Source organism: Oncorhynchus gorbuscha, linkage group LG13, assembly GCF_021184085.1.
Source record: "Oncorhynchus gorbuscha isolate QuinsamMale2020 ecotype Even-year linkage group LG13, OgorEven_v1.0, whole genome shotgun sequence".
Classification (NCBI taxonomy): Eukaryota; Metazoa; Chordata; class Actinopteri; order Salmoniformes; family Salmonidae; genus Oncorhynchus; species Oncorhynchus gorbuscha.
The window spans coordinates 62027949-62051384 of NC_060185.1; the positions used below are offsets into that span (position 1 = coordinate 62027949).

General features: G+C 41.9%; 1 protein-coding gene and 1 pseudogene across 1 annotated transcript in view; one reads left to right on the top strand and one right to left on the bottom strand.

The window, feature by feature from the left end:
• The window catches only part of LOC123993257 (pre-mRNA-splicing factor RBM22-like), a 28865-nt gene extending 19850 nt beyond the window's left edge, over window positions 1–9015 (bottom strand). The window contains exons 1-3 of the mRNA XM_046295189.1: window positions 8885–9015; window positions 4188–4241; window positions 4066–4095 (exon numbers count right to left, since the gene is read on the bottom strand). Coding sequence (XP_046151145.1) covers window positions 4066–4095; window positions 4188–4241; window positions 8885–8938 — 138 coding nt within the window. The 5' untranslated portion in view covers window positions 8939–9015. The remainder of the gene's footprint in view (window positions 1–4065; window positions 4096–4187; window positions 4242–8884) is intronic.
• A 1845-nt stretch (window positions 9016–10860) lies between these two features.
• Window positions 10861–23436, top strand: part of LOC123993259 — a 92505-nt pseudogene continuing 79929 nt past the window's right edge.

Genomic DNA, 23436 nt, shown 5'->3' on the forward strand with positions numbered 1-23436 from the left:
CAGCCTCCAGTATTTATGCTGCAGTAGTTTATGTGTCGGGGGCTAGGGTCAGTTTGTTTATCTGGAGTACTTCTCCTGTCCTATTCGGTGTCCTGTGTGAATCTAAGTGTGCGTTCTCTAATTCTCTCCTTCTCTCTTTCTTTCTCTCTCTCGGAGGACCTGAGCCCTAGGACCATGCCCCAGGACTACCTGACATGATGACTCCTTGCTGTCCCCAGTCCACCTGGCCATGCTGCTGCTCCAGTTTCAACTGGCCTGGGCCTTAGGACCATGTCCCAGGACTACCTGACATGAGGACTCCTTGCTGTCCCCAGTCCACCTGGCCATGCTCCTGCTCCAGTTTCAACTGTTCTGCCTTACTATTATTCAACCATGCTGGTCATTTATGAACATTTGGCCACGTTCTGCTATAATCTCCACCCGGCACAGCCAGAAGAGGACTGGCCACCCCACATATGCCCTCTCTAATTCTCTCTTTCTTGCTCTCTCTCGGAGGACCTGAGCCCTAGGACCATGCCCCAGGACTACCTGACATGATGGCTCCTTGCTGTCCCCAGTCCACCTGACTGTGCTGCTGCTCCAGTTTCAACTGTTCTGCCTTATTATTATTTGACCATGCTGGTCATTTATGAACATTTGAACATCTTGGTCATGTTCTGTTATAATCTCTACCCGGCACAGCCAGAAGAGGACTGGCCACCCCACATAGCCCGGTTCCTCTCTAGGTTTCTTCCTAGGTTTTGGCTTTTCTAGGGAGTTTTTCCTAGCCACCGTGCTTTTACACCTGCATTGTTTGCTGTTTGGGGTTTCAGGCTGGGTTTCTGTACAGCACTTTGAGATATCAGCTGATGTACGAAGGGCTATATAAATAAATTTGATTTGATTTGATTAAAACTCGTTTTTTCAACCACTCCACAAATTTCTTGTCAACAAACTAGTTTTGGCAAGTCGGTTAGGACATGTGGCAGCATCGTGTTTTGGAGGTGCTGTGCTGCAGGAGGGACTGGTGCACTTAATAAAACAGATGGCATCATGAAGACAAACATATGTGTTTATATTGAAGCAACAACACATGACATCAGTCAGGAAGTTAAAGCTTGGGTGCAAATGGGTCTTCCAATTGGACAATGACCCCAAGCATATTTCCAAAGTTGTGGCAAAATGGCTTAAGGACAAAGTCAAGGTATTGGAGTGGCCATCACAAAGCCCTCACCCCAATCTCATAGAAAATGTGTGGGCAGAACTGAGAAAGCGTGTTCGAGCAAAGAGGCCTACAAACCTGACTCAGTTACACCATCTCTGTCAGGAGGAATGGACCAAAATTTACCCAACTTATTGTGGGAAGCTTGTGGAAGACTATCCGAAACATTTGACCCAAGTGAAACAATTTAAAGGTACTGCTACCAAATACTAATTGAGGTTATGTAAACTTCTGACCCAATGGGAATGTGATTTAAGAAATAAAAGCTGAAATAAGTCACTCTACTAGTATTCTGACATTTCACATTCTTACAATAGTGGTGATTCTAACTGGCCTAAGACAGGTATTTTTTTAAAAACTTGGATTAAATGCCAGGAGCTGTGAAAAATTTAGCAAATGTATTTGGCTAGGGTGTATGTAAACTTCCGACTTCAACTGTACATCTCTAAAATGAGAGTCAAGAAACTATAGCTTTGGCTGTCTTCCTCAGGCTTCCATGTCTTCTCCCTGGACCTCCTCAATGTCCACCTTTTTAACATCACTCTGAGTCCGCATCTTCACTGCCCAACCTTGTTGAGGATGGCTCGTTGCCAGGCCACCAATTTTTCACCTCTTGTATTGGTCAGCCTGTTGCGTGCTTTGGTGTGTGTGTTCCCAAACAAGGACTAGTTGCACTCTGCGGCGGGTGATATTAGTGGGAATTGGAGCATGATGAGGCAACAGGGGAAAGAGCCGCAGATCCACAAAGTCTCTTCCACCAGGTGGCTGATGAGATTGGCAGTCGTGCCAACCCTATTGCATCGTCATCCCAAAGCCCTTGCTTAGAAGTTTACTCCACCAGACTGCCAAGAGCCTTGCCCTCATCCAGACACCATAGGCCTAGTTGATCTCTGCACCAAACAGGATGCTCTTGCCAGCATACTTAGGGTCCAACATGTACGCTGCGGTGTGTATGGGCTCCAGACAGAAGTCTTCACGCCTTTTGATGCATTTCAGAACTGCAGTTTCCTCTGCTTGGAGCAACAGTGAAGTGGGCAGGGCAGTACAGATTTCTTCTCTTACATCTGCAAGCAGAGTCTGAACATCAGACAGGATGGCATGGTCTCCCTCAATCCATGCAATGGCTACTGATATAGGTTTCAGGAAGCTTACCACTCTCTCCCAAAATACATCATCCAGGAGGATCCTCTTGATGGGGCTGTTCATATCGACAGACTGTGATATGGCCATTTCTTGGGGAGACTCCTTCCCCTCCAGGAGACTGTCAAACATGACAACACACCCCCAAAGGGTGTTGCCGGGCAGCTTCAATGTGGTGCTCTTATTCTTCTCACTTTGCTTGGTGAGGTAGATTGCTGCTATAACTTGATGACCCTTCACATACCTAACCAGTTCCTTGGAACTCTTGTAGAGTGTATCCATTGTTTTCAGTGCCATGAGGTCCTTGAGGAGCAGATCCAATGCATGAGCAGCACAGCCAATGGGTGCGATGTGAGGGTAGGACTCCTCCACTTTAGACTAAGCAGCCTTCATGTTTGCAGCATTGTCTGTCACCATTGCAAATACCTTCTGTATGCAAATGTACACAGCTTTTCCTTCTACATTAGCTGCAGTGAAATGTCTCCACACATCAGATAGTGAGTGGCTGTGGCATTTTCCTGTAAAGATTAGAAAAAAAAAAAGTAAAATACAATTACATGTACAGATAGTTAAGCAGTTAGATTTAAACAACTCCTTTGTAAGATAAATGAAACACTCAGTTAGCAGGCTGAAGTAAGCTAAAACCCACACGGTAGCAGAAACGGTTAACAAGTTAGAAATCATTTAAATGCACTTTACTGTAGGCTACTATTTACTAGTTGACAAAAAATTGTCATGAAATGTATTCACCCCACCCAGTATTGTAATCAAACTTACCAGAAAGCATGTATGTAGTCATCGGCTCAGACAGTGTAGTAGCGTGGGCTCAACAGCATCTCATTAGTGTGCAAGATCTTGAGAATCAGCTGTACATGTGACGGAAGTGCACTGCACATGTAATGAAGAATGCACTGTGCATGCAGAGGGTTGCAATTCCATTTAATTGGGGATAGTTCAACCAAAATATGCCACAAGACTTAGAATTGCCTTGTGTATCCAACAAAAAAAGTTTCAATGTTATAAGCTCTTTTTTGATGAATTTAAGCAAAATCCCCCAAATTCCCGGGCTTAACTTCCCATGGAAAATTCTGACCCTTCGTAACCTTATTAGCCGCTAATGCTAATCGCTAGTTAGCTGGCTAGCTAATAAATGTACTGAGAACAAATGTAATTAGCTACACAGTCTGATAATACGAGTGATGGTTTATACCCAAATCAGCATGTTTGTGCAACAGTATATTCTAAATCAAAGAGAAATACGCAAAGCATGAATACGTTAGCTACATGAAGTAGCTAAGAGATTAACAGATTATATGGTCCTCTAGGAAACACTTAACACTGGTTCCTACCCTGTCACCGTGACTCCTCCCTGGCATTTTCATTCGTTGTCAGGCCAAACACTGTATTCTGTATGTAAGTCCCCACTATTATATTCTAACTATAGAATTATAATAGTCATTCTATTTCCATGATTACAACAGTTCAATTGAGACAAATACAATGCAAAAATACAATCTATTAAAAATTGACAGATTTCTATGGGGATTTTTTAGTATTATGCTAATTAGATTTCCTCTAGCCATAGAAATAGACTCTAGGGGGTTAAACATGGCCATTGAACATAGTGGCAGGGCCCCACACAATATTTCAAGATATGTATTCACCGAATACTGCGCTTCCTATATTGCATAAGAGGACTAAACTGGAATAATGAATTATATTACCTTGCATTCTTTCCCATACTTCTCTTTGCTCTGTTAAAAAATGGGTATAAAATTAAGGATTCTGCAGCAAAAGTTTGAATTTCAAAATAACAAGTGCAAATACAAACTGGAAAGAAACTCACCATGCGGATGTATGGATTTTCCCCCAAACATGTCTGACACAGAATTGGGAAATCCTGGAGGAAGATACAAAAATGTTAACTAAAAGTGCAGCCAACACGCAGCAATCCCAGTCTATCATAATAACAGAGCCTCATGGTTTCTCTGGTCACAAGCTACACATTCTAAAACATTTCTTGCTTGACCCAGTGTACTCTGGCCATATGCTACAAGTGCTGGATCCAGTAGCACCTACTTTACCATCTGTTGGAAGATGTGGTTTCAGTCAAACTTCTAACCATTCAGGTCTTCAACATCAACCACCTCATCAGGAAGCCTAAATATAAGCATCTCCTGAGAGCACAAACTTCCTGTGTGAAGTCTTGGGTTGCAGGGTTCACACCCAAGAGAGAGAGTGAGGTGAGTGTTTGTTTACAACTGTTTTGGGTTAGAATCAAAATACTAACATAATAGGCTAATATTTCTGGAGGCTCTACATTGACAATAGTTATCATACAAAATGAAGTCTGAAGTATGAGGGCCAGACGTATTAGGCCTATATGGGAACTGGAGGCATATAGAGAGAAGTTGGGACAAGAGAGGATTGTCCTCCAAAGTCAACCCAGAATACAATCTGTGCAACCTGACAGTACTTCTCATGGTTGGTTGATGTGTCAGGTTGCTTTCGCGTAACCGGTTGTAACTGAACCCCTAAAAGATAGGGCTCAACATCCTTACAATTCATACACTGCCAGTTCACATGAGCCTGTGCTATTATGACTATGTGATGGTTATTGAGGGACCCCTTTTCCCCTGACTGTCCAAGTCGTGTGTACGTATTAGTCAATATAACTTTATAACTACACTGCTCAAAAAAATTAAGGGAACACTTAAACAACACAATGTAACTCCAAGTCAATCACACTTCTGTGAAAACAAACTGTGCACTTAGGAAGCAACACTGATTGACAATAAATGTCACATACTGTTGTGCAAATGGAATAGACAACAGGTGGAAATTATAGGCAATTAGCAAGACACCCCCAATAAAGGAGTGGTTCTGCAGGTGGTGACCACTTCTCAGTTCCTATGCTTCCTGGCTTGATGTTTTGGTCACTTTTGAATGCTGGCAGTGCTTTCACTCTAGTGGTAGCATGAGACAGAGTCTACAACCCACTCAGGTGGATCAGGTAGTGCAGCTCATCCAGGATTACACATCAATGCGAGCTGTTGCAAGAAGGTTTGCTGTGTCTGTCAGCGTAGTGTCCAGAGCATGGAGGCGCAACCAGGAGTCAGGCCAGTACATCAGGAGAAGTGGAGGAGGCCGTAGGAGGGCAACAACCCAGCAGCAGGACCGCTACCTCCGCCTTTGTGCAAGGAGGAGCAGGAGGAGCACTGCCAGAGCCCTGCAAAATGTCCTCCAGCAGGCCACAAATGTGCATGTGTCTGCTCAAACGATCAGAAACACTCCATGAGGGTGGTATGAGGGCCCGACGTCCACAGGTGGGGGTTGTGCTTACAGCCCAACACCGTGCAGGACGTTTGGCATTCGCCAGAGAACACCAAGATTGGCAAATTTGCAACTGGCGCCCTGTGCTCTTCACAGATGAAAGCAGGTTCACACGTGACAGAGTCTGGAGACGCTGTGGAGAATGTTCTGCGAATGTTCTGAGAATGTCCAGCATGACCGGTTTGGTGGTGGGTCAGTCATGGTGTGGGGTGGCATGTCTTTGGGGGGCCGCACAGCCCTCCATGTGCTCGCCAGAGGTAGCCTGACTGCCATTAGGTACCGAGATGAGATCCTCAGACCCCTTGTGAGACCATATGCTGGTGCGGTTAGCCCTGGGTTCCTCTGAATGCAAGACCTCATGTGTCTGGAGTGTGTCATCAGTTCCTGCTAGAGGAAGGCATTGATGCTATGGACTGGCCCCCCCGTTCCCCAGACCTGAATCCAATTGAGCACATCTGGGACACCATGTCTTGCTCCATCCACCAACGCCACGGATGCTTTAGTCCAGGTCTGGGAGGAGATCTCCCAGGAGACCATCCGCCACCTCATCAGGAGCATGCCCAGGCATTGTAGGGAGGTCAGAGGCACGTGGAGGCCACACACACTACTGAGCCTCATTTTGACTTGTTTTAAGGACATTACATCAAAGTTGAATCAGCCTGTAGTGTGGTTTTCCACTTTAATTTTGAGTGTGACTCCAAATCCAGACCTCCATGGGTTGCTAAATTTGATTTCCATTGATAATTTGTGTGATTTTGTTGTCAGCACATTCAACTATGTAAAGAATAAAGTATTTAATAAGAATAGTTCATTCAGATCTAGGATGTGTTATTTTAGTGTTCCCTTTATTTTTTTGAGCAGTGTATATCTCCCCTGTCTCTAAGCTGATATGCCCAATGGGACAAACAAGCACTGTTGAACTTAAAGAATTGACGTGCGGCAGACTAGGGAAGCCCTTGAGTGTCTAAGTGCAGTGATTTTTTTTTATAGTTCTGAAAACGGTCCAAAATCCAGACATTTTTAAATCACTGAGATATCTTTAACAGAGCCCGAGTTGTGAGCTTTTAAATATGACTTCAGCCAAAAAGTAAAAACAGAAGACATTCAAATATCGCACTACATTTTTTTCTTCATATTTCACTTAAAAAGCACCAACACTCAGCTTGATAAAACTGCATTTGCTGGTATTGTTTGCATTAAATAATAATTACTAGAACAAATTATTCTACTTTACAATAATAGACTTCTATTTGAATTGAAGCCAAATATGTAAATGTTGTATTTCCATTATAAAAATATTTAAAAAAGATTTGCAAAAATAATTAAATACATTCTCTCTCATTATGGGGTTTTGTATGTAGATTGATGAGGAAAGAAACTTTAATCCATTTTAGAATAAGGTTGTAATGTAACAAAATGTGGAAAAAGTCAAGGTTTCTGAATGCTTCCTAAATACACTATCCACCAGCTTCTTATTATAGCACCACCCCCCCCCCCCCCCAGCCGTGGTTTATTGGCCATATACCACACCCCCCCTTTGGACCTTATTGCTTAAATATACCACAGCTTTCAGACAATAAGCATTCAGGGCTTAAAACACCCAGTTTAGAGTGGCTAGTATTTATGGATGCCATGTGAAGCCAGGCTTCACCAAAAATAAATAAAAAAATAAATATTGTTTTATTTTTATCTTTCATAATTATTCTACAATTTACAAGAGGCTGAAAGTATCTCACAGGAGAAAGCATCCAAGAGAGCAAAACAGCACCCCTCTGTCTTTCTACATGTAGGGCATGTATCTGATGCTGTCTAGTCCAAACGAGTAGGACACTGCTGCCACCTGTAGAATTGAAGGCAAGGGAAGCCAGTAGAGTATCTGGCCTCTCTTGCCAAAAAAGTTCATTTTTATTTTTTAAGTGCCAATCAGCGTTGAGCTAAACTGAGAGAGCTCAAATGTGAATGGTCCAGGCGTACCAACAAAAAAGTGTAGAGGGAAGCCAGCTTGGATTTGGCATCACTCCTATCAAATCCTATTGAGCGCACATGTCATTGACAGAAAAACTGGAATTGTTGCACCTCGTGTTAAATTAGCCATGGATAGAGATAGGAATTTGGACTTGCAGTTTTACTTAATTCTCCATACTGGCCAATGATTACAAGGGGAGATTCTGATCCAACCATTAATTCAAATATTGTTGTGCCTAGAGGATGGAAGTTAAACATGTACAGTAGCTAGATGTAGAAGGCTAATATTAACTCTAACGTTGCCCATGAATGTAAGTTAGTGAGCAAGCATTTTAGCCAGGTAGCCTAGGACAACAAAAAATAAATGTAGTGTATGTCAGAGTGATAGACCATTATGTCAAAATGAAAGAGGATGGCGGCAGTGGCGTTTCTCTACAAGTAGGGTGAGTGAACATGCGTTGCATGAACGTGCTTACATACAAGCCCTTAACCAACAATGCATTTAAGAAAAACACAAGTGTTAAGTATTTACTAAAACAAACTCAAGTAAAAACAAAACAATTAAATGATTAACAATTAAGGAACAACAATAAAATAACTGTAGAGGGGCTATATAGAGGGGTCACAGGTTAGTCGAGCTAATATGTACATGTAGGTAGAGGTAAAGTGACTATGCATGGATAAGTCTATGACTAGGGTGGCTGGAGTCTTTGGTAATTTGTAGGGCCTTCCTCTGACACCGCCTGGTATAGAGGTCCTGGATGGCAAGAAGCTTGACCCCAGTGATGGCAGTGTGTACGACCCAGTACCTCTGTAGCGGCTTGAGGTCGGAGGCCGAGCAGTTGCCCAATCAATTAGATGTCTTATTGGCTCGGCCTTTTTTAGTCACATATCACGGTCGCAAGCATATGAATTAACAGGGGGAAGGCTACCCCGGTGATTTTAGCCACGCACCGCTACTGCCAGTTTATAACAAAATGTAAACAGCTAAACCAAATGCTATTAATTACCCCTTTCACCTGTGGCTAAACCGCTTCTAGTTGACTAGTTATCTAGCTAACTTGCGACACAGCCATGCTTGCGCTACTAACGTTCGCTAGTTGACGTTAGCCTTTGGTAGCAAATCATGATTCACATACTGAAGTACAGGCAAAGTGAAATTAATTACGAGGTTAGTTTATGGTTTCATATACCCTCATTTTCCAGGTTATAATACACACAATATTTATACGATTGAATACTTACCGCGTCTTCCCAATTCTGTCTGTTGTATGTGTTAGCTCCTAGGGACGTCGCCATTTTTACTTGTGGTCGTAAACCACAACCCTACCGCGCATGCACCGCCCCGACAATGAATTCACATCCCACAATGCAGCACGGCGCATGCTTCTTTTCATGACATTAACCTCCTATTTTATTTAAATAAATAAAATATAAATACTCATGAATCATTATGCAACTATATTAATGAATATCTGGAATTAATTGAAGATGTGCGCCTGGTTTTGGAAAACCCCAATTAGCACATTGGAGCTGTAGTTGGAGGATGTTTCAGATTAGGGATGAACACTAATGGAGTCATAACACCCTAACGTTTATATAAGGTCGTGAAAGAGTCTCTCTGCTGAGACACCACATACAGGGATAATAATAAATCTACAAGCCTAGAGGTTGGAGTATTCTGCTTGGCACAACAGGCAGGAGGTTGGGCTCAGACAGAGATGGGGTCAACTGTACAATCCCAGACTTTCAATTCAGAAAATATGTTGTTTGAAGTTCATGAAATGGTGATTTTTTTTCATAAGAAATTATGGGTCATTATTTTGATGACTTTTAAATTCATTTTCCAAACTGATTTGAGTAGTTGACCTCTAGGTTGAAGACCTGGTTCATCTTAACTCTGGACTTGGATGTTGTTCAAGTCCAGAGTTAATGTTGTGAACTGGCTCACCTATCACTGGGTATAGCAGTCTCCTGTGTTTTCACATGGCACAGGACAGCCACTGTCCCTCCCTCAGAACACATCAATATAGTTTTTAATTATGTACTCATCCGACAACCTCTGTTAATTTATCGACTGCCCCTGTGGCCAGGGCGGATTTTAAATGCCTGATATACTCCCACATTTAGCCAAAGGACACACATAGTATTGACTGAGGACTGCGTCTGTTTCATTTTGGGGAAGACAAAGACAATATAGTTAACTCTCTCAGTGTTGGCTTCCTTGCCTGTCTTGGACTCCAAATGAGTTGTGTGGTTTTACCCCCCTTGCCCCCTGTCATAAGATCTGGGTGAGACAGGCAAATCTGTTTGAAGGACGGCTTCGTCCCGGGTTTAGCCCCTCCAAAATCAAATTACAGGCCAGATGTGTCTCAAGGTCAGAGGACATAGATGTGTGGTGACTTTATTCCCCTGAAAACTGATCCTGAATCAGTTTTACGTTATTTGCTTGTTCAGGGGGATGAAGGGTTTGGAATGAGACATCGGCGTTCAGACAGACACTTGTTGTTAGCCCCTCTCTGTTTTAGAGAGAAAGAAGAAAGGTGAAGCCATGGAAACATACAGTGTTTCCAGAGATTATTCGCTTAACTTTCAACTTCAAGTCTCCAATTGAAGTGGTCCTCATTAAATCTTGCATACAAGCAGTATGTTTGTTTTTTGGTCTAGTCTGTCAATGTGTTGTCAGCAACCTTGACAGAGATCCACATAAAACATCCACATAAAACATGTTAAAAATAGCAGACTACTTATACTTATTATTACAGATTACATGTTAATCATAGGTCTGCCATGATGAATATTGAATAATGTTTGCACGAATGCCTCTTCGGTTGGGGGTCTTTAATGTTCTGGAGAGCCTCTTGAAAGTAGTGGGGTGACAATGGTTTGAATTGTGTGATTACTATTTCAATGCAGCCATAATCTCAGTACTTACTTGGCAAGCAGTACTTGAATGAATTTACAGTATATCACACATTTTCAACCAATGTATAAATGAATGAACAGGTAGAAACTATTTCTGAACTCTTTTTCATCCGTATCACTAAATAAACAAATTAAAATATTGTGTGGACTACTGGACAGACTGTTCAGAACATGAGCTAAATATGTAATTTAACTATTTATTTAATGAGATAACGCTGTAACCTGATTAGGGACAATTGATGCCGTGCTGGTGCCCCCTGTCGACCATTGTGGGGCAGTGTTGTATAGCTCTGCAGAAAGAGGGACATTCTGACATTTCTCTCATCAGACAAGTCTGCAAAAACGGGAGAACGGAGCCCGGGTACAGGGAAAGCGAGATGAGGCGTCGTGTTTGCTTTGGTTGAATCCAAGTATTAATTCTACCAGATGCCGATTGAGAAGGTGAGTGTGACAAAGTACATCGTTTTCTGGTGCAAATGTTTTGGTCAAGACGAGCTGATCGCGGTTTAATCGTTCAACTACTAGCCTCGACTGGCTTGCTATCATCCACTCGCCTTGGTGCAGACTGAAAATGCAGCTACAGTTATGGCCTGAATTTCCCATGAATTGAAAACGAAGCCCGGGTAATTACAGAGTTGAATCTCACAGCAGTTTTTTTGGCTATTCAATAGTGGTACCAATGAAGGCCATCTGTATGAATTCTAGTCGGAAGTTTTCCGCCTGGAATTGTGTCCGGGTGTTTTAATATCTACATCAAGCAAGTGAAGCCCCGTGATACAACTTCGCACGAGCAAGATATTAACTTATCATTGTAACTTTGTGGCCTGTGAGTATCGTTAGGGTTGATTGTAACTGTTCAGTAAGTCTACTTACCATTCTGAATGAGTGTACAGACAGAATCTGACAACACTGTCGAAGTGGGAAAACAACCTGCGATTGTCTTCATCTTTTGCAATGTTGCTGACTGGAATTATGCGAGAAAAGTGTACATACATTTCATTATTTTTTATACCTAAAGATGGAGCACTTTGGACCACATTTTTTTCTGACTGCACCCAACAATTAATTTTTAATTCAATAACGTTTCACGTGACAGTGGAAAGTTGGTTATGTAGGCTATGTCCCGCTAGGACTGACTGATGTGGAGGGAAGGAAGGCAGTAGTGATTAGGCTGCTACATCGTTTGTCGAGTAGAGCCTTCCTTCAAAGTAGCCAACTTCAGTATCCACCCTTCATAGTTTTTGAGAAACTGTAGGCTACATAACATCATTATAGTGATGATATACATGCACATGACTAAGTAGTACAAAGATGTATATCCTACGTTTACACGTGTTTTTATACACACGTTTTGCTATTGAGGCAAATTCAGACAGTTTCCACATAGAGAAGTGTCCGTGCATTTTTTTACGTTTGCTGCTGCTATGTGATCAAATCTCAGCAGAACTTCATCCTAATGTGCTGTTATAAAGGATATGTAAGGCTGTTATAAGCATGTTATAAACATGCTGCTGTGTTGACGAGAATGTAATGCTATTCATGGAAAGTTTAGGCTGATGGGAACCACAGTAGCCCCACAACATACCAGTTCTTGTATTTTTCCATGTCAGTGCCCCTCAAAGCCATGCTCAGTAGTGATGGGTCGTTCGCGAATGAGTCTGCTCTAAGAGCCAGCTCTTATAGCTGAATGTTGGGAGCCGGCTTGCATATCAGGAGATCCAAATCTATTTATAAAAATATATTTTAAAAAAAAGATATGAATAATCAAAATATTTACATGGATAGAATTAACTAATTCAAAGAACAAAAAATAAATAAAGTAATATAGGCCTAAATGCTCAAGCTCACACATTCGTTCAGACTGTCTGCTCAGACTAACAGCCTCACCTGTTGTTCCTGTCAATCAGACACGCAGTGTCAACCAATGAACCAAAGATGCGTGAGGGAGGGCCGAGCCAACTCACTCACAGTCACACACTTAGCAGCCGAGGAGGGAGGAAGGACAACTGTGAAAATAACAGCTGGAAAATTAGTCAGAAGCACAGTAGCATTTGGATGAATTTTAATAATGTAGACTATGTTAGAGCACAGTGTAGAATTTGCCAAAACAAAATCTCATATAAAGCTGGTTCTACGCACAACCTACACAGGCATATGCGAACTATGCACCCAACTGTGAAGCTAGCTGTAGCGGAGCTTCGAGAAACTAGCGGGCCTGCTAGTGATAGTGGTGGAGCCAGCACCTCCACACGCGGAGATGTATCCACTCAGTCAAGTAGGCCACCTCCGCGACCCACAGCAACGCAGGCTTCTATGGACCACTTTATGCCAAAGTCTATGTCTGAAGAAAAACAAGGCCAAATTGATATTGCATTGGCTAAAATGATTGCCACCAATTTCCAGCCTTTTTCGATCGTGGAGGACAGAGGTTTTAGTAATTATAGCAATAGTCTAAATCCAATGTACACAATTCCAAGCAGGAAAACCCTTTCAAAATCACTTATTCCACAACTGTACAAGAGCACACAGGCTTCAGTGTGGGAAAGAGTCCAAAAAGCTACTGCAGTTTGCCTTCCCACTGACTGCTGGACATCAAGGGTAACCACTTCTTACATGTTGGTTACATGTCACTTCATTGAAGATCTTTCGATGTCTAGTTGTCTTCTGGACTACTTTGAGTTCAGCGACAGACACACCTCAGAGAACTTGTCAGAAGAACTGTTGAGAGTGGTCTGAGAATGGCAAGTAGATGGAAAAGTGGTCTGTTGTGTTAGCGACAATGCAGCTAACATAACCAAAGCCATGAAAATGTTTAAATGAACCCATCATCCATGTCTTGCCCACACAATCAACCTGATTGTAAGAGATGTTCTGAAGGTGATGAAGTCCACTGTGGACAAAGTGAAAGCAGCTGTGGAATACTTCCACAGGAGCACAGTAGATGCTGAACAACTAAAGTCTACACAACGTCAGATGGGGCTGCATGAACTGAGGCCTAAACAAGACTGCACTACCAGGTGGAATTCAACATTTTATATGTTGAATTGGTTTCTTGAGTCAAAGGATGCCATCATCTCACCCCTTGCCATTGTCAATGCACCTGCTGATGCTCTGACCCAAGAGGAATGGGAGGTGGTGGAGGAGGTGTGCAGAGTCCTGGAACCCTTTGAGCAGATCACTGTGGAGATTAGTGGAGAGAGGTACAGTAAGCAGTTATTACTACATCATTATTTAATCCAGTATTATATATGTGTATGAGCAGTAGATGCGAATGTAGTATCAGTAGACAAAACATGAACCTGAGCTAATAAGTTACTGTTCTCTCTTTTCAGCTATGTGACAGCCTCAAAAATGATACTCCTGTGTTAGGGCCTGCAGGGAATCACAGCTAGCCTCCAGAGAGAAGCAAATGTAACCACAGGACATGTGACAGCCTTATGTTCATCAATGGACAGAAAGTTCAACAGAATGGAATATAATCACGTACTATCAGAAACCGCTGCACTTGACCCCAGGTTTAAGAAGTTATCCTTCAGTGATGCCAGAGAGATTGATTAGGCTCTTCAAAGAATAACCTCAGCAGCAGGGAGGGACAGCCCCAGCAGTCAGCTGGCTCAGGCACCAGGGCAACAGGAAGAAGAGGGATCAGATGGAGCAGAAGCACCAGCAGTAGTGCCACACACATCTGCTCTTTGGATGCTGTTTGGCGAGAGAGCAACTGGGGATGCAGCACGAAGGAATCCCTCAGTAGATGTCATAATGGATGTCTGATCTTATTTGGAGGAGCCCCTCTTCCAAAGATCTGCAGATCCTCTGAGCTGGTGGAAGAACAAGGCCTCTGTCTACCCACGGCTTACTAAAGTCATGACAGGGAGACTGAATAGTGGCCACATCCGTTCCCATCTGAGAGGGTCTTCTCCGAAACGGGACAAATAATTACTGAGAGAAGAAACCGCGTCAGCCCCTCAAGTCAGGCAGCTTGCATTTCTGAATGCAAATCTCTCATAAAAACAAAATATGGTCAGCGTTATTATTGTGTGCTGTTGGTTATAACATGGCAATAAAGAAGAGAGAGAAAAGAGGGACCAGTTTAATGTTTTCAACATATATATTTTTCTTTGATATGGTGGGATTTTCTATTATTATGTTGTTCAGATTGTATTCGTTTTGAATTGTTACATGTATTTTCAATTTGTTTATATACATTAAAAAAGTTATACTTTTAATGCACATGTGTAATAGCATCCTTCTTTTTTACATTTATTTCAATTTGTGGGATGCTGCAGTTTTGAAAATTGTTATTTATTTTTATTTGATTTGGTGCAATATTCTATTATGCTGTTCAGATTGTATTAGTTTTGAATGGTTAGACTTATATGCACTTTGTTAAATTCAAATGTTTAATAGCATTCTTTTTCATAACAAACCAATGCATTTAAAAATAATTGTGGTTAAAGTAGAGTATGTGTAATGATATTCGTCTGTTGTTTGAAGTGAGTCAGACCGAAATGCAGCGTGTAGGTTACTCATGACTTTTAATGAAGAAAATGCTGTACATGAAATAACTGAGAATACAAAACAACAAACGAGTGAAACTAATTACAGCCTATCTGGTGACTAACACAAAGACAGGTACAATCGCCCACGAAATACAACGCGCACTCAGGCTGCCTAAATACGGTTCCCAATCCGAGACAACGAGAATCAGCTGACTCCAATTAGGAATCGCCTCAGGCAGCCAAGCCTAACTAGACACACCCCTACTAATACACACTCCCAATTAATACAAACCCCAATACGAAATACAACATATAAACCCATGTCACACCCTGGCCTACCCAAACATATAACAAAAACACAAGACACAATGACCAAGGCGTGACAGTATGATTTTCATTCAATAATTTAATTATAATTGTTTTAACACCAATAATAGTCAAACTATCTCAAATGGTTCGACTTGAAAAAATACAAAACATATATTTTTTTTAAAGAGCCGTTTGGGAGCCAAAAGAGCCGGCACTTTTTGGTGAGCTGAGCCGAACGAGCCGGCTCACTGAAAAGAGACGGAAAGCCCATCACTAGTGCTCAGTGTGTGTGAGGGGCCAACCCAGAACCCAGTCTATAGAATAAGAGGGGAACCAGGAAAACCTCCAATACATTAGGTCCACTGACCCTATCCTTCTTCCCCAGCACAAGACTGCTGGCGGCACCCATAGACATGCAGTGGCTGTTCCATAGTACTTCATCCTTTGACTTCTCCCTCTCCATTAGTTTGTCCGCTGTATGCTCTTTGGCCAATTGATTGTAAGAGATCGATTTATTAGATGTTTATATAGGATATTTATTCAGGTTATATGTTGAAATTGGATTTCTTGGAAAAGATCAACGGAGTGGCATTCGGTACTGACTGGGAGAGTGTTGTAGTAAACACATTTGGACAGTACAACTACAGCACAGCCCAGTATTAGTGATTCACCAGATCATATCAGTAAAACCTAGAGGAAAACCTTGAGAGTTGTTTGAATAAAAAAAGGCAGAGGTGGGACCAAGTCACTTATTCGAGTCACTAGTAAGTCTCAAGTCACAAGGTCAGAGTCTCAAGTCGAGTCCAAAGTAGAACGGGTCGAGTCAAGTCCAAGTCGTCCATTCTAAGAGCAAGTCAAGTCACAAGTTCAAATCAAGTTAAGAAAATAATATTTATGTGCAATGTCTTGTTCATCTACAAATCTTTGTATATTTATTGAGGGTACTAGACAGTCTTTTTCAGTATTTTTCATCAACACTTTTTAATTATGTAATAATACATTTTAACAACAAATTCAAAATGCAAGTTTCATAAGTAAACTATCAATTTCAAGTAATGTTGACATAGCAAAAGACCAGTAGGTCTATGCTAATATTTGTTGCTTGCCCCATTGCTGGTGGGCATGCAAAGTAAACTGTTAATATTCTTGATCACCCCAAAACATTTAAGCGGCATATTTATTGATGGCAATCCTCTCTCCCTAGAATTTGACGCTTGCACTGCACCTGATACTGCACTAAAAAAAATGAAGGTTTTAAATGGTTCTTCCTCAGCTCTTAAATGGATACTTTGAGTGTTCATTTAACTCTTGAATCAACACTAGAAATATTACTCAGAAAAAAATTGACAAGTAAACACTGGCCAATTTGCTGTGTGCAATGAAAGGGACACATCTGCAGGGATACTTCGTAATGCTGGCAATGATGCCCTTTATCTACAACCCCAGAGTCAGATGAACTCATTTGTATGTCTCTGCATGCAGTTTGAAGGAGGTTGCTAAGTGTGGGGTTCTTGACATCTACGGTTCTTCAGAATTCTAAAAGACTCTTGAATGTATGGAAGCCTGCAGATGTGTCCCTTTCATAGAACACAGCAAATTGGCCAGTGTTTACTTGTTGATTTTTTGTGTGTGTAATACTTCTGGTGTTGATTCAAGAGTTAAATATATGGTTTAACAGTGGTTTAACAGAACCCCAGTGTTGGTGTTAATATCAAGAGATGAAACAAAACCACGCCCATCGTTATCATATTTCCCAGCATGCTCTATTGCAGGTCTAGAATTGTTTGTTTCAATATCTGTGTTTTTCCATGTACATACATTGATTGATTAATTAATCTTATGCTACTCAAATATAAATAACATAACCTTTTCTAAACTATTCCAATCTGCTACTTGGACTTATTGCACATGCTACTGAAATGGTTGTTCCAGTTTAAATAGTTTAGGAAGCCTCATATCTTAGTCTTCCTAACCCTGGCAGTCATTCTGAATGCAGGTTGCGGATTAATAAAAGTTGGATATCCCCACTCTGGCTGGATTCCAATAGGAATTACACATCACTTTGCAAGCCAGCACATACTGTATGTGACTTGCAAGCCTGATGTGGCCTGTAAACTATGAGTTTCAGGCAATTGTATTAGTAGCAATGGTAATCGAAATTGTTAAGTTTTTAAAAACTATTTTAAGAAATGCAACAGTTGGACAATTGATGAAAATACTCAAATTTTAGAATTTTTATATTTCATCAGAAATTGACTGACATCAGAAAATAACACATAAAACATTTCACTGGCACAGACATGGAGTTCAGGGATTCAATCTATTGTCAAATGTAAAAAATGTTTTCTTAGAATGCACACACATATACATGTTCTTATTGTATCAGGTTTCTAAAATAATATTTTGTGTTAAAATAATGAAAATGATGTGCCTAATTTGCATAAACACACTGGTTGTATTTTCATAGATTAATACATTTACATAAAGGGGTGGGACAAGGCTGCAACCACTGCAAAAACATGCTCTGTCTACCCTACCTGCACTCACCTGCACCGTCTCGACTGCCTCATTAATTAAGCATTTCGCTACACCTGCAATAACATCTGCTAAATATGGGTATGTGACCAATACATTTTATTTGGATTACTGTTGTCACATTCTCTTGCATAATTCAATGTGTATCAAAAGCAGGATAACCTCAGATTAAAAATCAATGCTGGCTCGAGATTACACCTAATATAAACATACTTTACATTGTTTGTGAGATCAGACATAATACCACTATAATCCGAGTGTTCATTTGTGGAAATTGCTTTCATTTCAGCGCATCTAAACGCGCAAGTAAACATTTCAACTCTATTAAATTATAACTTTTTAAAATTCCACCAAATGAACACCCATCAAAAATAAAGTTTGCTTTCTTCTCTTTCTTGTGATGCAAGTGTTGATAAGGTGCGTTAAAGCCCAAACGAAGCTTTATAGCTTTCTTATAGGTTCAACGGAAAGACAATGTATTTTGAACCCATTTCAACTGTTACCGGGGTGTGTTTGACTGGTCATTACAAACATTTCCACAGTCGTAACGTTGACGGGGAAAAAACGACAGGCACAAGCAAGAGTATGAAAGAGTCGCAGGAGTAAAATGAAAGCAATCAATCCAGAGAGATTTATAAGTGACAAGTGGATTTTGCACCTTTCAAACACAGGAAATAGACGGCTGAAAAAGACAGTCCTTGGGTGGGCGGGGCATGCACACTGCTAGTAATTAGGGTAAAACTAGAAGGCCTTATAAAATATATGTATCGTCTTAAAGAATTTAATTTGAATGACAATCAATTCAGTTAGGATCTCACTTGGTGAAGGCCACAAGACTGAAAATGAATGAATGCAACAACATGTCTCTGTCCCTAGCAAACACAGTCACGGGAGGTACTGGTAACTTTAAAATTCACGGAAAAGGCACCCTGGGATATATGCAAATAAGGGGGCTTTGACACCAAATTGGATTAAAGTGTTTTTCTGAACTCTGGTGCGTTTACCCCCTTAGTTCAGTCCATTTTGTCACGATCGTCGTAATGAGCGGACCAAGGCGCAGCGGGAGTATAGTTCCACATATTTTTAATCTCTGTGAAACAAACAAAACAATAATGAAACAGCGAAACGTGAAGTCATGACGTGCACACAGGCAACTAAACACAAACAACATCTCACCACGCAAGGACCAAGCAGCGTGCCATGGAGGAGAATGTGTTTTGGACATGGGAGGAAATCATGGGAGGACACGAGACCCTTCCTTGGAGCCCACCTGGGTGTCGATGGAACAATGTGAGGAAGGATACCGGAGAGAGGGGTTAGCAAGGAGTAGGCTGCAGCGCAGACGGGCTGAAGAGCGGGTTATCAGTTTGGTGCCATCTGTGCTGGCTCCGTGCACCAGATCTCCAGTGCGCCTTCCCAGTCCGGTACGTCCTGTGCCAGCTCCCCGCACTCGCCCTGAAGTGTGTGTCACCAGTCCGGTACCACCTGTGCCGGCTCCACGCACTAGGCTTCCAGTGTGCCTCCCCAGTCCGGTATGTCCAGTGCCAGCTCCCCGCACTCGCCCTGAAGTGTGTGTCACCAGTCTAGTACCACCTGTACCGGCTCCAGGCACTAGGCCTCCAGTGCGCATTCACAGTCCAGAGCTTCCAGCGACGGTCAACAGTCCGGAACCTCCAGCGACAGTCAACGGTCCGGGAACTTCCAGAGACGGTCAACGGTCCGGAACCTCATGCAGCATCATAATTTGATGACCCTGAAATATTCTCTTGAGTAGCAGCTCATTTCTGAATGCATCGGATGCAGATTAGAGGGCAATACCAGTGATAATAGGCTACTGAATATACCCTATTCACATTGCATTTAGAGCGGCTATTGCGTTGTTTCATCGCGCAGGTTGTTGGTTTGAAGGTCAAAGCGAAAGTAATATGAAGATTGGGACACACGCAAGCTTCATGATAATCATAGATTGCTTTAACGTAAGAGTGTAGCTGTAGGCCTACAGCAAATCAGAAATCTGTTCGCGAGCTCAATTGTTTTCAAACTTTTTGACCTGTGACCCCTAAAAAGGAGTGATTCAAAGCTTGCGACCCTCGTGCACTCGCACAGGGCTAACGCCCGCACGATGGCTGTGCCAATGTAGCCTGTCATTACAGCCATAAAGCATGATGCATTTTCAAAATGCAAGATACAGATTTTGCGCTGAAAGTCAGTCATGTTAGCAGTCAAAATCAACTATGGATATCATGTCACATTGTACACAAGTATTGAAGGTAGTGTGCTGTTACCGCTTTCTTTAGTGGCTTAGCCAGTACCACCACTGAGGTATATCATTTTAACCCACCCAAACTAGGCCTATGTGAAATAGGAAAATGATCAATGAAATCACCAGGTAGCCTATTATTTTGGAAAAGATGTGTCCATAGTAGATTGCTAAACTGTATATAAATGGATAATATTAATGTAGGTAGGCTTCTCTGTTTTTGGCAGGCAAACCCGGAGAAAATTAAACAAGCGCTTTTTGGTCACAATTAAGTCTGGTTATGTGCGCCCGCTTTTGCATTCCAATTAGAGCGTTGGGCCATTAACCGAAAGGTTGCTGGATCGAATCCCCGAGCTGACAAGGTAAAAATCTGTTGTTCTGCCCCTGAGCAAGGCAGTTAACCCACTGTTCCCCGTGTGCCAAAGGCGTGGATGTTGATTATGGCAGCCCCCCGCACCTCTCTGATTCCTAGAGGTTGGGTTAAAAGCAGAAGACACTTTTCAGTTGAATGCATTCAGTTGTACAACTGACTAGGTATCCCCCTTTCCCAATGCGGATCATTGCTCAACAGTCAAGCGGTACAATTCTTTGGTTCTGAGGCACAGATTAGATGTTGTTGAAACAAGAATTTGGTGCTCTGCTGTTGGCCGATGTTAGTAACCAGATCGAATAAGCAAAGGTATAAATATATCATTTATTAAATTGAGATTTTGTGTCACTAACCCACACAGGTTATTTTGGGATTTTGTTTGTAGAAACGTCTTGAAATGATAAATATGTAAATAAGTATTCAACTCCTTTGTTATGGCAAGCCTAAATAAGTTCAGGAGTAAAAATGTGCTTAACAAATCGATTTAATAAGTTGCACGTACTCATTCAGTGTTCAATAATAGTGGTTAATATGTTTTTTTAATAACTACCCCACACATACAATTATCTGTAAGGTCCCTCAATTGAGTAGTGACTTTCAAGCACAGATTCAAGCACAAACACCAAGGAGGTTAGATGTGTAAAAAAACAAAAAACAGATGCTGAATATCCCTTTTGAGCATGGTGAAGTCATTAATTAGGCTTTTGATGGTGTATCAATACACCCAGTCAAAGATACAGGCATCCTTTCTAACTCAGTTGCCGGAGAGGAAGGAAACTGCTCATGGATTTCACCTTGAAGTCAATGGTGATTTTAAAACAGTTTTGATTTTTTAATGGTTGTGATATGAGAACTGAGGATAGATCAACAACATTGTAGTTACTCCACAATACTCACCTAAATGACAAAGTCAAAAGAAGGAAGCCTGTACAGAATAAAGCATATTCCAAAACATGCATCCTGTTTGCAACAAGGCACTTAAGTAATACTGTGAAAAATGTGGCAAAGAAATGTACTTTCTGTTCTGAACAAAAAGTATTATATTTGGGGCAAACACAACACATTACTGAGTACCACTCTTCATATTTTCAAGTATGGTGGTGGCTGTATCATGCTGTATCATGTTATGGGTATGCTTGTCATCAGTTTTTTAGGATAAAAATACATGGCAAAATCCTAGAGGAAAACCTGGTTGAGTCTGCTCTCCAACACACTGGGAGAAGAATTCACCTTTCAGCAGGACAATAACCTAAAACACAAGGCCACATATACGCTGGAGTTGCTTACCAAGACGACATTGAATGTTCCTGAGTGGCCTAGTTACAGTTTTGACTTAAATCAGCTTGAATATCTATGGCAAGACAGATTGTTGGCAGTCACGGGGGGTGTCTGTGTGCGTGTGTATGTGTGTGTGTGTGTGGCTATGTGTGTGTGTGTGACTGTGTGTGTATGGCTGCCTATGTTTGTGTCTGAATGCTCCAGTATGCAGTATGCGGTGGTGGCGGTGGATCAGATTACTGAACGATTAGCCATGGCCTCCTCTCATTCCCTCAGCAGCCCAGGCCCAGGGAAATGATTTTCCACTGTCATAATTCCCCCGCTGAATTATCCTGTACAGTGACTCATACACACATCATATAGGCCTAGTTAGTAGTTACTGTGGGGATGACACTCACTCAGGAGAATTGAAGATAGATGAGATGAGGTAAGCCCATGGTCATGGTCATGACTCATGCTCAGAAGGATGCACTTGACTATATTGTCAGAATTCCTGAGCACAGTACATGAATAATGTATTCTTAATCAAGGGTTAAAGTAATAATATAATAATAATAATAATATATGCCATTTAGCGGACGCTTTTATCCAAAGCGACTTACAGTCATGTGTGCATACATTCTACGTATGGGTGGTCCCGGGAATCGAACCCACTACCCTGGCGTTACAAGCGCCATGCTCTACCAACTGAGCTACAGTAGCTTCATTCCCAGGACGGCTGGTGTGTTAGGAACTAGTGACAATGTTAGGCCTAGGTTTAGTGGTAAAACATTTGATTTGTGGTCAGAAGGTTCCGTACTTCGGTTTCTCATATAGCTAGGAGACAAGCACCCCGATGAGGTGTTGATGACCCAGTATGATGTCCTCTCAGGCCGGGGCTGATTTGGGGTGTGGGAGACTGGGAGTGGAAGTGAATGTGGCTGGAGTGAAGTGACGTGAAGTTCCAGAAACAGAATAGCTTTGAAACCGAACCCAGCCGTTGTGCCCACATCTCGTCATCAGTCCGCCGCCAGGAACACATGTCACAGGCCATCCACGGAGCCTCTGGAGGAATTTACGCTCGTTGGAAAGTTAGGAGGGGGGGGGGGGCTCAGGCGTGCAGGGGAGAGATAGGGAGAGGCGGAGGTGAGTTTCCAAGGTGTTGCTCCTCTGGGCTGGGATCGGATACGTTCTATGAGACTCCAATAGCCGGCGATAATGGAGGTATGGAGTGTAGCGTTACACCACATCGCACATGATTGGATGGTGAGGGCTGGGAAAGTGAGAGGAGAGCAATTTCATCCTTGTAGTTCTATGTAGCTCCAGTTTCCTGTAAGAGACAAGGAGACCTTCCAAATAGGCATCTCGCCTATATGTTGCGTTCCCCTGTTTCTGATTCACCTTGTTTTACAGTTTATACTAAAAATCTTTCCACTGTCATAAAGTAGGCAGATTTAAATAGTTTGAGAAGTGTAAGATACATTTTATGTGAAGTGTAACCGAATAACATTCCGATTCATTATACCGGGGTCAACATTGGTAAGATTACATGCTCATGTTTGTGTCTGTTTTGCCTGTATAGGCTACATGACCTCTCTGTATCTAAGGCTGGGGTTAGCTGAGGTCCTATATGTTTCTTCTG